The sequence below is a fragment of the Prosopis cineraria genome, unplaced genomic scaffold, assembly GCF_029017545.1.
Source record: "Prosopis cineraria cultivar Desert tree isolate PC_DT_omini unplaced genomic scaffold, ASM2901754v1 PC5, whole genome shotgun sequence".
In the NCBI taxonomy this organism is placed as follows: domain Eukaryota; kingdom Viridiplantae; phylum Streptophyta; class Magnoliopsida; order Fabales; family Fabaceae; genus Prosopis; species Prosopis cineraria.
Window position 1 is genome coordinate 28043553 of NW_026555336.1, and position 13580 is coordinate 28057132.

Genomic DNA, 13580 nt, shown 5'->3' on the forward strand with positions numbered 1-13580 from the left:
TTAAATTCAATCTCTTGATTTGAATATTTAATGCCCCTATATCTTAATTTATAAAATATTTTTTATAAAATTATACATATTAATAAACTTCATTAAATATGATTTATTATTTTAATTTTTTTATAAATTTTAAAAAATATCCTTTGTTAATAAGAAAAGAGGAAGAAAGTTTACTCAAAGAATAAAATAATATTAAAATAATTAACATTAATAAAATTTTATTTATTTTTAAAACATCTTATATTTTAAAACATTAAATCATCTCCCAAAAAAAATGTCTTATATAAAATGGTGGGTTGGAGGGATTATGCTCTGTAACATGTTGATTTTCATCATTACCACATGCATAAGCCGTTGAAAGTTATTGTCTCAAATCCAATCAATGAGCAGCCACACTTCAATCAGTATATATGAACGAATTAATTAAGGCCAAGAGATCAAGTGCCATGTGTACTCTAAACGGATGCAGGCTCCTACTTCCTTTGTTTCTTTCTTAAAAGTCTACATTTTGAATTAATTCTACAGGTCTAAAGACTTTTTTTTTTTGTAAATATGTTTTTGCATAAAATGACTCATTTGTCTCTTATTTAAAAAAATAACATTGTATTAAATTATATATAATGAATAGATATTGTGTTATTAATGTATGGGCATTGTCATATTATATATAGATATATATTTTGTTATTCATATACCTGAAAAAATTGTACTCCTTCCGTTAAAAATGTAATACATTTTTTGAGTAATTGGATGCTCAAAAATATAGGGCATTTTTAATCTTTTGAGGTGTAATCATTGTCTTTTTTTTAATAATGACTTTATATTTATTGTAGGGTGTTTAATAAGAATAAATGTTAAAAAAATGGGGTTAGTTGAAAAGTATGTAACTACTTTATTAAGAAATGAGATTCGATTAAAAATACCTTATATTTTTAAATGAAGGGAGTATATGATTATTTTTTTTAAAATTTTAAAATATATTTTGAGCTCACATTGACATACTTGTTCCAACAAATCCCTTGATTGTTTAGTTTAAATTCTCCAACAACTTTCTGATCTTGTTTAAACTTAAATAAAAATTACTTTTCCTTCTAATCTTAAACAAAAATCCACAATGAAACAATAACAATAGTGCATAAAATTCCATTTGAAAAAAGTACGAAAAAAATAGGCACTAATTTAACGTTATTATTTTTATGTCAGCTTAATGCAATGCTCAAATAATAATAAATCTCTAGTAGTAACATAAATAAGAGACTAGAATATATTTAGGGGAGAGAGAGACCCAGATTTGGCCACGAACACTCAGAAGAAACACAATCCAGGTTTTATGCAATTTGGGTGTGTCTGATTAAGAATTATCATTGTTTCACACTAACATTTGAGCATTGGTTCACACTATTATTATTATTATTATTATTATTATTATTATTATTATTATTTTGTGTTGTTGCTTCTTGTTTCTTCCCTGCAAAGTAATGGGATAGTCGTGGATCTATGTATACTTTATTGCTGGACTTGTGCAATATTATATTTCATCTTTACACAGGAATTATATATGCTAATCTTTTATGTGCCATCCCTATTTTATGGGATGTCCCAAAGGGACAATGATTATATATGTGTATATATATTTTAATTAGTATCAACTTCTCATTATAATCATTAATTAATAATTAGGCGAAATCACATATACTATATTTATGTTTAATGGAGGCATGCAATGAACTTGAACTTCATATATATATATATATATATAGCTGATGATGACACATTAGCAAGATATGGAATCACTAAAACACTTTTTGTAAATGCCTTAGCAAACAAATTTTTTTATTCCTTTATTTTGAAGAATAGATATTTTCAAAATAAATTGTCAAATAAGCCCATAAATTCTATAGGAAATACCTTGAGTCAGTGGTAGAATTTCAATCCTCAATGTCTCCCAAATAAATTTTTAAGAAAAAACGAATATTTAATTCCATCTAATTTTTTAAATTTTAAATTAAGTGTCCATAATTTATTTTATTTTAGTCAAATCCTTATAATTTTATTCATTAAATATGTTGATACTTGAAAGTTAAAATTCTTAATTTTTTAAATAATCCAAAATAAATAGATATTTAACAAACAAATTTTATCAGATTAACTTTTGCTAAATGAATTTTATCAAACTTCAGAACTAAACACCTCTCTCGGAAGTTACATCAACTTGTGACAGAAAATAAGGTATCAATCAAAAAGTGTCAACCGTGTTTCACCTAAATGCTTATTTTAATGGAGGAAACAGAAAAAGCACTTAAGAAAGTCATGGATTTTTTTGTCAACATTTGCACAATCTTTCAAAAGTAACACAACATGTGTAAGCTTACGTTTCTCTTTATTGGAAACAGAGGATGGAACCTGCCTGGAGCTGATTTCTAACAAATTATAAAATATAACAAAGGTTTAAAAGTTTTTAAGTAATTTTACTTACTCGGTTTTATATTTTATTTATATTTAAAAATATCAATATACTACTTTTTTTTTAGAAATTGAACTCGTTAAAAATCTTATGTCCTCTCTATTTTCTTATATTATAATTGAAGGTTAATATCTTGTGTATTGCATAAGTATAAAATCTAGTTCTATTGAAAACAGAGGACTAAACCTACCTTGAGTTTATTTGAATTTAACCTATTGTTAGCAAGTATTAAGGTGCATAAAGGAGAGAAATTAAGAATGTTTGTAACCTCCTTTTTATGGCTTTCTTCGTTCAGAAAAAGAGGAGACTCAATTAGGATATGTTATTACAAATGCGAATCTGATTTTCTTATGCTTTTAAGGAAACTTGTGTGGGTCTTGTGTACGCTCTCTATGATTTATGAATAGTATGGCTAGTTAAAATTTGCATGTTACGCATAAATATACAAACTCAGTTTAAATAATAGGTCATAATGGCTTTCTCTACGTCACCAAAGCTTTTTCCCATTTGCACGTATTATATGAAAGCAAAAGTTGTGTGTGGGTGTTTTTTTAAAAAAAAAATTATGGTGTTATGAAAGTCTAACTCTGTATATATTTATAGCCCAGTCTCAAGTCTAAGTAAAAGAGGTGGATTGTGTTAAACCCTTGACAATCAATACAAAACTTTATTGAATCTCATGTAGATAATATTGTTAAATCTATATAACTGATCTTATCTAATGAGATATAATTTATTATTATTGTTGTTATTATATAAATTTATTTAAGATATGGGTGAAAGTTATCATCATAAAAGCTAATGAGAGTAGTTCTTGCACTTGCAGAAAGGGAATTAAGCATCATTTGATGAAGTAACTAAAATTCCTAAGTTCCCATATTACCCTCTAATTCCTCATAGAATCATAAAAGAATATATCCTAGGCTTGTTCAACACATTATTAATTAAACACGGTCAGTAATTTATTAATTACTTTTAAACAGAAAATAAACATCAAATTCTTAAAGGGTTAAGTTGCATTTTCCTCTTATACCTTTTTCTAAACAGCACTAGGCATCTTGTACTGATAATTGAGGTATTTGTTTTTTTCTAAACCATTTTCTTGAAAAGTAAAATTCCTCTACATGGCCATTGCCACCTCATCAGGTAACTTCTAAGTTCATGCAAGGAGAATTTTGCTCCTCAAAAAAATAATTTAGAAGAAAAATGCCTTACTTGTTAATATAGGGTGCCTAGTCTCCTCCAAAAAAGTATAAGAAAAAAAATAGTACTTTAACCCAATTTTTATACATGCACAAATATGTCTACACCCTTTACATCTACACACATATATTCAAATATTCTGTTTTTATAAAAATATATAGATAATTATTATTCATCATATAAAAGGTGCATTTTCCTCTTATATCTTTTTTTAAAGGATGCCGGGTATCCTGTACTGATAAACGAGGCATTTTTTTTCCAAACCATTTTATTGAGAACTAAAATCCCCCCACTTGTCATTGCCACATCATTAGGTAATGTTTGAGTTCATGTCAGGAGAATTTTGCTCCTTAGAAAATGGTTTAAAAAGAAAAATCCCTACTTGCTAATACAAGGTACGTAACCTCCTCAAAAAAAGTATAAGGAAAAAAGAGTACTTTAACCCAATTTTTATATATGCGCAAATATGTATATACCCTTTATATATATACATATATATTCAAATATTCTGTTTTTATACACACACACATATATATAATTATTATTCATCATATCAAATTTAATATTGTTTATATAATTTTCTAATAAATCAAGTTTCATATTATAAAATTTATAAATCATAAAACTTATATCTTTTTTAATAGTTTCAGATAACTTTTAATGCATTAAACTGATTTTTTTTAAAGAAAAACGTATATCTAAATGTAAACTGATTTTTGATAAATAAACTTTTGTCAAATTATTTTTTTCCAAATAAACTTTGATCAAACTAAAAAATAAACATATCTCTTTTGTAAGTTACATCAATTTGTGACAGAAAGTGTATCAATCAGGGAGTACTGTCTCTCATAGGTGTTTTACCAACCTGCTTATTCTAATGGAGTACAACAGAGAAGCACTTAAGAAAGTAATAAATTTTTTGTCAACTTTGACACAATCGTTCAAAAGTAACATAACATGTACACTTGTGAGCTTATGTTCCCCTTTGTATTTGTCTTCTCATATATATGATGAAGCACCTACCAGTTGCCCCTATCATTGTAAGTTGCTGATATAAAGACATATGAGTGCCAAATTGCCAAAGATGTTTGCCCATGAAGAAATAACCAAGTGGGATCTTAGACAAGGAACTTGGTTCTGTTCAATAATATTCAATATTGTTAGATTAATAAGTGGTTTTGTGTCAATAACATATATTTCCAAATTTTGCTCTGCAAAGTATATGCTGATATTAATTAAGCAGAAGAAAAATGGGTGAAAAAAATAAAATACATGATTAATTAGTTGCAAAAATTATATAAAAGTAGGTTAACATACCATTTTGCCCCCTATTTATTAGAGCACTCCTTTCCAAGAATTAATGATCAATTATTTTTACAATTTTCAAGAAATTAAGGGATAAAATGGTCTAAATGCTAGAAAATTTTACAAAATCCTTCTATTATGGACCAAAGAGGGGTTATAGAAGACCTCTTATTAAGAGTGAAGGAGGGAGTATATCTCAAACCCTTTAATTTTATTATTATTATTTTTTTTTTGGCCAGGACATCAAACCCTTCATCAATTGATTGTTGTTAGAATATTAGTTCTTTTTTTATAATAAATAAAAAAAATGAATATATCTCTTATTATTCAATTATTTAAATAACAATCTTTTATTAAATTTTAACATAAAGGGATTAATATTTCCAAAAAAAATAAAGAAAGAAAGAAAAACCAATAGAAATTTGCCAATGAATAGTTCATATAAGATCGATTTCATCAGTTTGCTTCCTTTAAAATTTAAGTTAAATTCAATCTCTTGATTTGAATATTTAATATCCCTCTATCTTAATTTATAAAGTATTTTTTATAAAATTATACATATTAATAAAGTTCATTGAATACAATTTATAATGTAATTTTTTTATAAATTTTTATGAATAACTTTCATTAATAAGACAGAAAAAAGAAAATTTACTCAAAGAGCAAAATAATAAAGGGTAATATTGAAATAGTCAAAATTAATAAAATCCTATTTTTTAAAAAAAAAGGTCTTATATTTTAAAAGATTAAACCATTTCAAAAATGCCTTATATAAAATGATGAGATGGAGGGAGGATGCTCTTTAACATGTTGATTTTCATGATCATCACATGCATAAGCCCTTGAAAGTTATTGTCTCAAATCCAATTAATAAGCGGCCACATTTCAATCAGTACATATGAACGAATTAAGGCCTAGAGATCAAGTGCCATGTGTACTCTTAAGAAAAATACACATGGACGTAGGCTTCCACTTCCTTTGTTTCTTTCTTAAAAGTCTAACATAACGGGAAGAGGGTGTCTCCATTTTTCTTTCTTTCATTTCCTTCCATTTCTCTCCCATCACTTTTGGATCAAACATTTTCAATGGTTTAAATTTAATTTTAAAAAAATTATTATTTTAATTTTATATAAAATATATAAATAAAATATTATAGTTTTAAATGACTTAGATTAAACTTTAATAACTTAAATTTATTTACACACCTTTTTTATAAAATAAAATAATAATTTTATTAAAGCCTCAATCTAAACCGTTAAATTTTTGATCCAAAGGTGATGGGAGAGAAATGGAGGGAAGGGAAATGGAGACACCCTCCTCACCTAACATATCATATGTTTTCTTTTGCCAACATCCCCCACCTCTATCTCTCTCATACGCACAATAATGAGAGAATCACACTTAAGGTCCCCAAGATAAAAATGTTCTCACATAATACCCAATGCGTTCTAAATTAATTATACAGATCTAAAGATCTTTTATGAAAATATATTTTTTGGTGAAAAGATTCATTTTCCCTTTTCTTGAAAAACTAATATCTTGTTAGACTATGTATAATAAACAAACAATATTTTATTAATGTATGAATCTTGTCATATTATATACAAATATTTTGTTGTATATATACTTGAAAAAAGTATACATTATTACTCAATTAAATCACAAGAACTATGCATGATGAATGGACATTGTGTTATTAATATATGAACATTATCATATTATATATAGATATTTTGTTATACATATACCTGAAAAATTTGTCCATTTCAAATGAGATGCAAATGAGTTTTTCATTAGAAAACACATTTGCATATAAGGCCTCTAGGTCTTAGGTGTGAAATTTTTTTATTTGAGATCTTTAGATGCGATTTTCCCAAATTATAACCTTCAATCAAAGTACTTCCGTGTATTGCTGCCCAAAAAGAAAATCATAAAAACTTGGCCATCAATGTATAAAATATTGTATTCGGCTTGCCAGTAGTCATCACACTCTCTCTCTCTCTCTCTCTCTCTCTCTCTCTCTCTCTCTCTCTCTCTACACACACACTCGGCTTGCCATTAGTCATCACACACACACTCTCTCTCTCTCTCTCTACACACACACTCACAAAAGTGCATATGTGTGTGTAGGACATATATTCATCTCATGGCTTCGTCTCTGTCATGTTTCTGCTGCTCCAACCAGAGGATCATATTTCACTACCCCAGAATGAGGTCCCAGAGCTTTAGAGACAATGGTATGTAACGCGCGCGCGCGCGATACATCAGGTTTGTTATTCCTAGATATGGATCTTTTAACTATATATAATGATTTTATCTGCATGCAGGGAAGCCAGAAAACAGTGTAGATGCAAACCTGAGGGTTTTAAGGGCGAGAATCCATAGAATCAAGGAGAGAGAAAAGCTTGTGGATAGATGTGGTTGGAATTATAAGCATGTTTGTGAGGATAAGCACAAGATATCATCATCTCCAAATGATCATAAAGCTAATTTCTTATCAGAGTTCGCAGAATTGATGGCCATAATCTGTGGTGCTATTGGACTTGTCTTTCTCTTCGGTTCTCTCTGCCTCTGCCTTGTATCACTGCTTTTTGGGTTCATATCTAATAACGATGTGTGAACAATATACCCTCTTGTTTGCTGATCAAATAACATGATAGAGGGGGGGAAATCTTGACTTCATTTTCTGGGATGTGGAAATTTCCTTTTCTTTGTGAGTTTGTTTTTCTTCTGTGTTATTTTCACCTTGGTTTTGATGATCATCTGACGATGTATATAATTTCAAGAGTTATGGTGAATGATATTTTTATGCAATTAGCAGCTGATATAACCCAATAATGAAAACATGTTTTGAATTTAGATTTTTTTTTTTTTGAGTGGGAATTTCTCAAACAAACTAGAGGGAATGGCATTAAAGGACTAAAAGATTGAAGTAAATTTATATAAGGACCAATAAATGATTTGGAAATAAAAAAATAAGGACCAAAAGTTCTTTAGTGAATTGATTAAAAATATTTTGAAATTTTTTTTCCAAGGACGTTTGGCATTCTAAACTTATTTTAAAGCATTTTTGCTCCGAAAATTTCCAAAAGAGAGCATTGTTGTATGAAGGTGTTTGGATATTTATAAGAAAATCATAGTTTTGAGCTCAAAATTGATTTTGACATATATAATGAGTGTTTAGATTTTTTAAAAAAAAACATGATTCAAGATTCATAATTGATTTTAAAATATAACATGGGTGTTTGGATACATTTTTGTAAAACCATAGTTTTACCTTATTTTCAATTCTGATTAAAATTGATCTTATTAATCAATTTTATAAATCAATTATATACCACATAACATAATCAATTATATTTCAAATCAATCATATTAATTAAATTTTTAATAATCAATTATACCTAATTGAAATATAGGCACACCTTGTGATTTTTAATGGCAAAAATATTTTAAAACTTTCTCTCCAATAACGCCTGGCATTGTAAATTTCTTTTGAAGCATTTTTGCTTTGGAAATTTCCAAAAGAGAGCATTGTTGTATGGGGGTGTTTGGATATTTTTAAGAAAATCATTGTTTTGAGCTCATAATTGATTTTGGCATGTATAATGGGTGTTTGGATATTCTTTTAAAAACATAATTTTAAATTTATAATTGATTTTAACATATAACATGGGTGTTTGGATACATTTTTACAAAACCATAGTTTTATCTTATTTTTAATTCTGGTTAAAATCAATCATATGCTACATAATATAATCAATTATATTCCAAATCAATCATATTAATTAATTTTTTTCATAATTAATTATACTCAATTGAAATCTAAAAACACCCTATGATTTTTAACAGTGGGGCAAAAATAATTTATTTTTTAAACTTTCAAAAAAAATACTTCAAAAAAAATTTGGGATACCAAGTGTCTCTAACGAAAAAGTTCCAAGACATTAGTAAAGATTCACAAATTTATAAAGAAAAATCTTGTCAAACATATCGTTACTTTCAATAACTCATTATTCTTATACTTTATTTGCAATTTTCAAAACATGAATTTGCAAGTAAATTAAGATTTGATATTTATAAATAAAAAGTGGGATATAATTAGTGTGTCAAATATAACGCCCCTTACTTGAAATTTGTTCACAAAAGAATTTGAGCTAGGATTTAAAAATGGCCTACTTATAAAAAAATTAAATACTTTTTTTGGAAGGCTATTTGGGACATACTTCAACTCAAATCTACCTACACTGAAGGGAGTACTCCTCTTTAACAAATTTGTTTTTTTGGATGCAATTCTCTTGATTTTTCAATCCATATTCTATGAGATTGCATAGAAGCTCGTAACATTTGGATTGAACTGGTGAACCCTCAAAACTTAATACTTTATTTTCCTTTTCTGTGCAAGATTAGATAATTTAGAATGCAAAAGTTAAGGTAGGAAATCTAAATACAAGAAAGATCTTTTGGCAAAGACTTTTTGCTCAGGTTTGCTAGAACATCTGGAAGACGCGTTGTAAAAAAATCTATTTTGGGGAAACCTTTCAGAATGTCGACATTGCTTTTTCTAGTACCCAGCAAATCACCAATGACATGAGGCTTCAATCTAAAGTTAATTTCCTAAGTCGTGATTGCAAAAGGCTAGAGGTATGTTGGGCACCCCCAGAAACAGGCTAGATCCGTCTTGACACTGATGGGGCTGTCAATTCCATCAGAGTGACTACTTGTGGTGGAATCATATGAGACGATAAAGGCAATTGGATTAAGGGTTTTTTCAAATACCTCGGTTATCATCCAAGCATAATAGCAGAACTATTGGACATTTTAAAAGGACTACAACTTTGTTGGAATGTCCATTTCGACAAAATCAACATATGCTCTGATTTCGTGGAAGCATTTTCACATATCCAACATAATTTCCCTAATAACCATCCTCTCTCTAGAATTATCAACAGAGTCAAAACTTTAATCATGAAAGATTGGATCATTACCTTTAAACACACATTTAGGGAAGCAAACAGATGTGCGGACATGCTCGCTCACCTTGCCTCTCAGGATAATTTTAATCTTATTATTTACAATCATCTGCCCTTAAGATGCAAATCTCTTATGGAATCTGACATGACCTGATTTTATTCTACTTTTACACAGATTTTTCGTGTCTTTGTATTAAAAAAAAGAATTATCCATAATAATTGTTAAATGATTTAGCAGTTAGCTAGATAATCTTAATTAAAATTTAAAACCATAACTAGTTTTGGAATTAATGAAGCTATCGAAAGAATAAGACAACAACATAGTTCTTCTTTTCTTTATTTTCATAAATTACTCAATAGTCAAGTAATTAATGAAAGAGATTAAGATCTAACCAAGGCAAAACAATACGTTTTATTTTTTGAGTATATAAAAGTTTCGCATAATGTTAAGAAATGTCAAGTCAAGAATGACTTTGAACATGTGTCATATTATGCACTACAGCACGTACATAGGACCAATCCAACTAATCCACCAAACCCATATTGATCCGATAAATACCTGAACGTCCTTATCTGTTTTCTTCAATTACTATCACTAATTAATCATTAATCATTAATTAATTATAAATTAACTAGATGACACTGTGTCCTCACTCATTTTTCTAAAAGCAACTTAGACATGGTAGTTATTTTCAATGGCCACCTACGCTCCCTCCAGTGGTTCTACTAATTATTTATACAACCTTATCAAATAATGAAGAAAATGATTGGAAATTACTTCATACTTACACAGTGGCAGATGCAGGTCTCTGAGTCAGTGGGAGCATAAATTATATAAAATATAAAAATAATTAAAAAATAAAAATTTAATATATAAAATAAATATTTACATACCTTACAAGTTTTCTCTATGTCGCTTCATGTTTTAAAAATGTTGAATGATCAGCCCATTACCAATGCTATTAAACCATAGGTTTTCCATTCGATTATACAACCAATTTTTCACAAACTTAACAAAAAAGGCGCTTTCTATTGTTACTGTGGCAACAAGCAATATCATTGCTTGCTTTAATCAGTTTCTCACACTTAACCCCACATTTTCACGCCATTCACTCTGTCTCTCATCTTAGACTCTATTTTCTAGCAAAGAGTCTCTTCATCTTCTTGTCTTTTGGTCTTCTTTTAGTTTTTGTATGTTTTAAAATTTCAAATTTTATTTTTATTAAGGTTATATATTATTTAGTTTGACTTTAGATTTGTAAAATATTAAAAAACAAAATTAAAATTATATTCTTATAAAAGTAATCTAAATTTAAATGTAATAAATTTAAAATTAAAATCTATTAGGTTTAAGTGAAATATAAAAAACCTAAATATTTTTGAACTCAAATACATTTCAGTTTAGATTTAATGGGTTCAAAATCATAGGGACAATGGGGAAAAATTTTTAAAACCCCTACCACTCTTTATAATTTTTCCAACTTGAGGGGAGGCAATTGCCCACCCTTAATAATATATAGGTCCACCACTGTACATACATATAATATACTATGCAGCTTTAGCAAATTTAGCCAACATTATATGGCTAAATAAAACTAATAACTCACCTTTTCCTAAATTAAAATAATGGTTGTTTCCTAGTTTATCTTTGATACAAAAGATAAAACTATCCTTAAATATCACAATACCCTGATTTTTCTTTTTCACACCGGTTTCCTTTCACCCACCCGAAGACATGAAGACGACACTGCACTCTCAGTCATGACGGCAAAGAAACTAACAGTAGAAAATGAAACAGCTCACACAAATAGATAAATAGAGTTAGTGATTCAGCCAGGAGACCACAAGAATGTAGGAAAGGTAGACTAGAAGCTACAGATTTAGGTTGAAAAATCATGAATGCAAGGTGAGGAAGTCTGAAATTGCAACTTTTACACAAAGCCATACTAAAGCTGCAGATTCGCTGATTCGGGGTGAGGAAGTTCGGTCAGACTCTATTACAAGAGCTAGAGTTCAAGTGAGGGTTTCTTGAGATTTTGTTTGATCTATTTTAGGAAAATGATTATGTATTTTTCGTGTTACTGATTTGTGATACTACATTATTGATATACGATTGTCTATCAATTATAAATAAGTTTATGTCTGATTGTCTAATTATATTGATTTACGATAGTATATCAATAATATATTATTATATATCACTCATATATAAGCCATATCAGCAAAAACTTATCAATTTATTTATTATTGCTATACAGTCGTATATCAATGATATAGTATCGCAGATTAGTAATAGAGTTTCTTTTTTAATGTTAAAATCCTCTTCGTAATATTTGGGAAAAACAAAGAGAGAGATAAAGGAAAAGCTCTGCCATAAAGATGGTAATCTAAGAAAATTAGATCAAAAATTTTGATAAAGAAAAGCACTTTGCGAGAGATAAATATAATGATCTGAGAAAATCATATCCAAAAATCTAATGAAGAAAACATTCAGAGATGATAAATCAGCGAGGAAGCACACACAATATGATTTTTGATGATAAAAATGAAAGATCCAATTAATTAAAGATTAGTTAAATCAAATATATTATATTTTAATAATAGATTTATTCTGAGGATAAAAAAGAAAAACACATCTAATTGATTTTATAAATAGATTATATTTTAAAATATTTAAAAACCTCATTCATAATTTATGAGTTATATTTTTTGAGACCATTGAGCTAATTTTTTCTAGTTTATTTGTGTTATTCCAAAAAAAAAAAGATTGGGTTTTGGGTTTATAATATGTATGTTGTTGTAACACGTTGCGATTTATTTTAACCAAACAACAGAAAAACGAAAAATTTAGACTTTCTTTTTTTTTCGTGGGCGAAATTAATTAATTTAAATTTAATTTTTTGTGCATTATTTTGGATGAAGTATATATAATACATGTATTGGACGAAGGATAAAGAAAAAATGATAATGTATAGAAACAATACATGCTGATGAACACGTGGTTAAATTATACTTCCTTTGTCCTCATATATAAAAATTTTTTTAAATTTTTTTTATTTTCTAAATATAAAAAATTGTTAGTATATTTTTAATGAATAGATCATTATAGCCTTGTTAAATTAAAAAAATAATAAGTATTCTCATTAATTTATTTAAAAAAAGAGATTTATTTTATTTATTTATTTTGAAGTATATGAGGATTGTTTAGAAGTTAAGACTCCGGTTTAATTTCAAAACACTCACTTGTTGGCTTTTTCTGAAGCGTGAAGATCACTGAAATAGGCTTGCGGGTTGCCCTCTAGCACGTCCCTCGATGTAAATGTATACGCTCCTCCCCCACGTGGCGCGCGCTTTCATGTCTCCGCCGCCGCTCTTACCGCTACCACCTCCACCACCGTAACTGCCACCGGTGTCGCCACTGCCTTTGTCTTCACCTCCACCTTTGCTTCTACAGTCGCCTCCGCCTTGCGGCCTTTGCTGCCCTTATTTTCAAGGGATATCTAAAGCAAATATGACAACTTGAGATTTCTACGAGAGAAATGTTGTGGCATGATATATACTCCTTCATTTCTATTAAAAAAAAAATGTATCATATGATTTAAGAACATAAATTAACTACAATAATTATATGTAAA

The 13580-nt window shown here is 28.3% G+C and overlaps 1 protein-coding gene across 1 annotated transcript; it reads left to right on the top strand.

The window, feature by feature from the left end:
• The first annotated feature begins 6990 nt into the window (after positions 1 to 6990).
• Positions 6991 to 7689, top strand: LOC129310552 (uncharacterized). Its single transcript, XM_054952424.1, has 2 exons — positions 6991 to 7209; positions 7300 to 7689. Exons 1-2 carry the CDS (start codon positions 7119 to 7121, stop codon positions 7590 to 7592), a joined length of 384 nt encoding a protein of 127 aa, XP_054808399.1. The 5' UTR covers positions 6991 to 7118; the 3' UTR covers positions 7593 to 7689.
• Positions 7690 to 13580: the final 5891 nt, after the last annotated feature.

Bases quoted from the DNA above. Each gene is read 5' to 3' on its own strand.
- LOC129310552 (XM_054952424.1), top strand. From the start codon at position 7,119: ATGGCTTCGTCTCTGTCATGTTTCTGCTGCTCCAACCAGAGGATCATA. The intron at 7,210-7,299 runs GTATGTAACGCG...ATCTGCATGCAG, and splicing joins CCAGAGCTTTAGAGACAATG to GGAAGCCAGAAAACAGTGTA.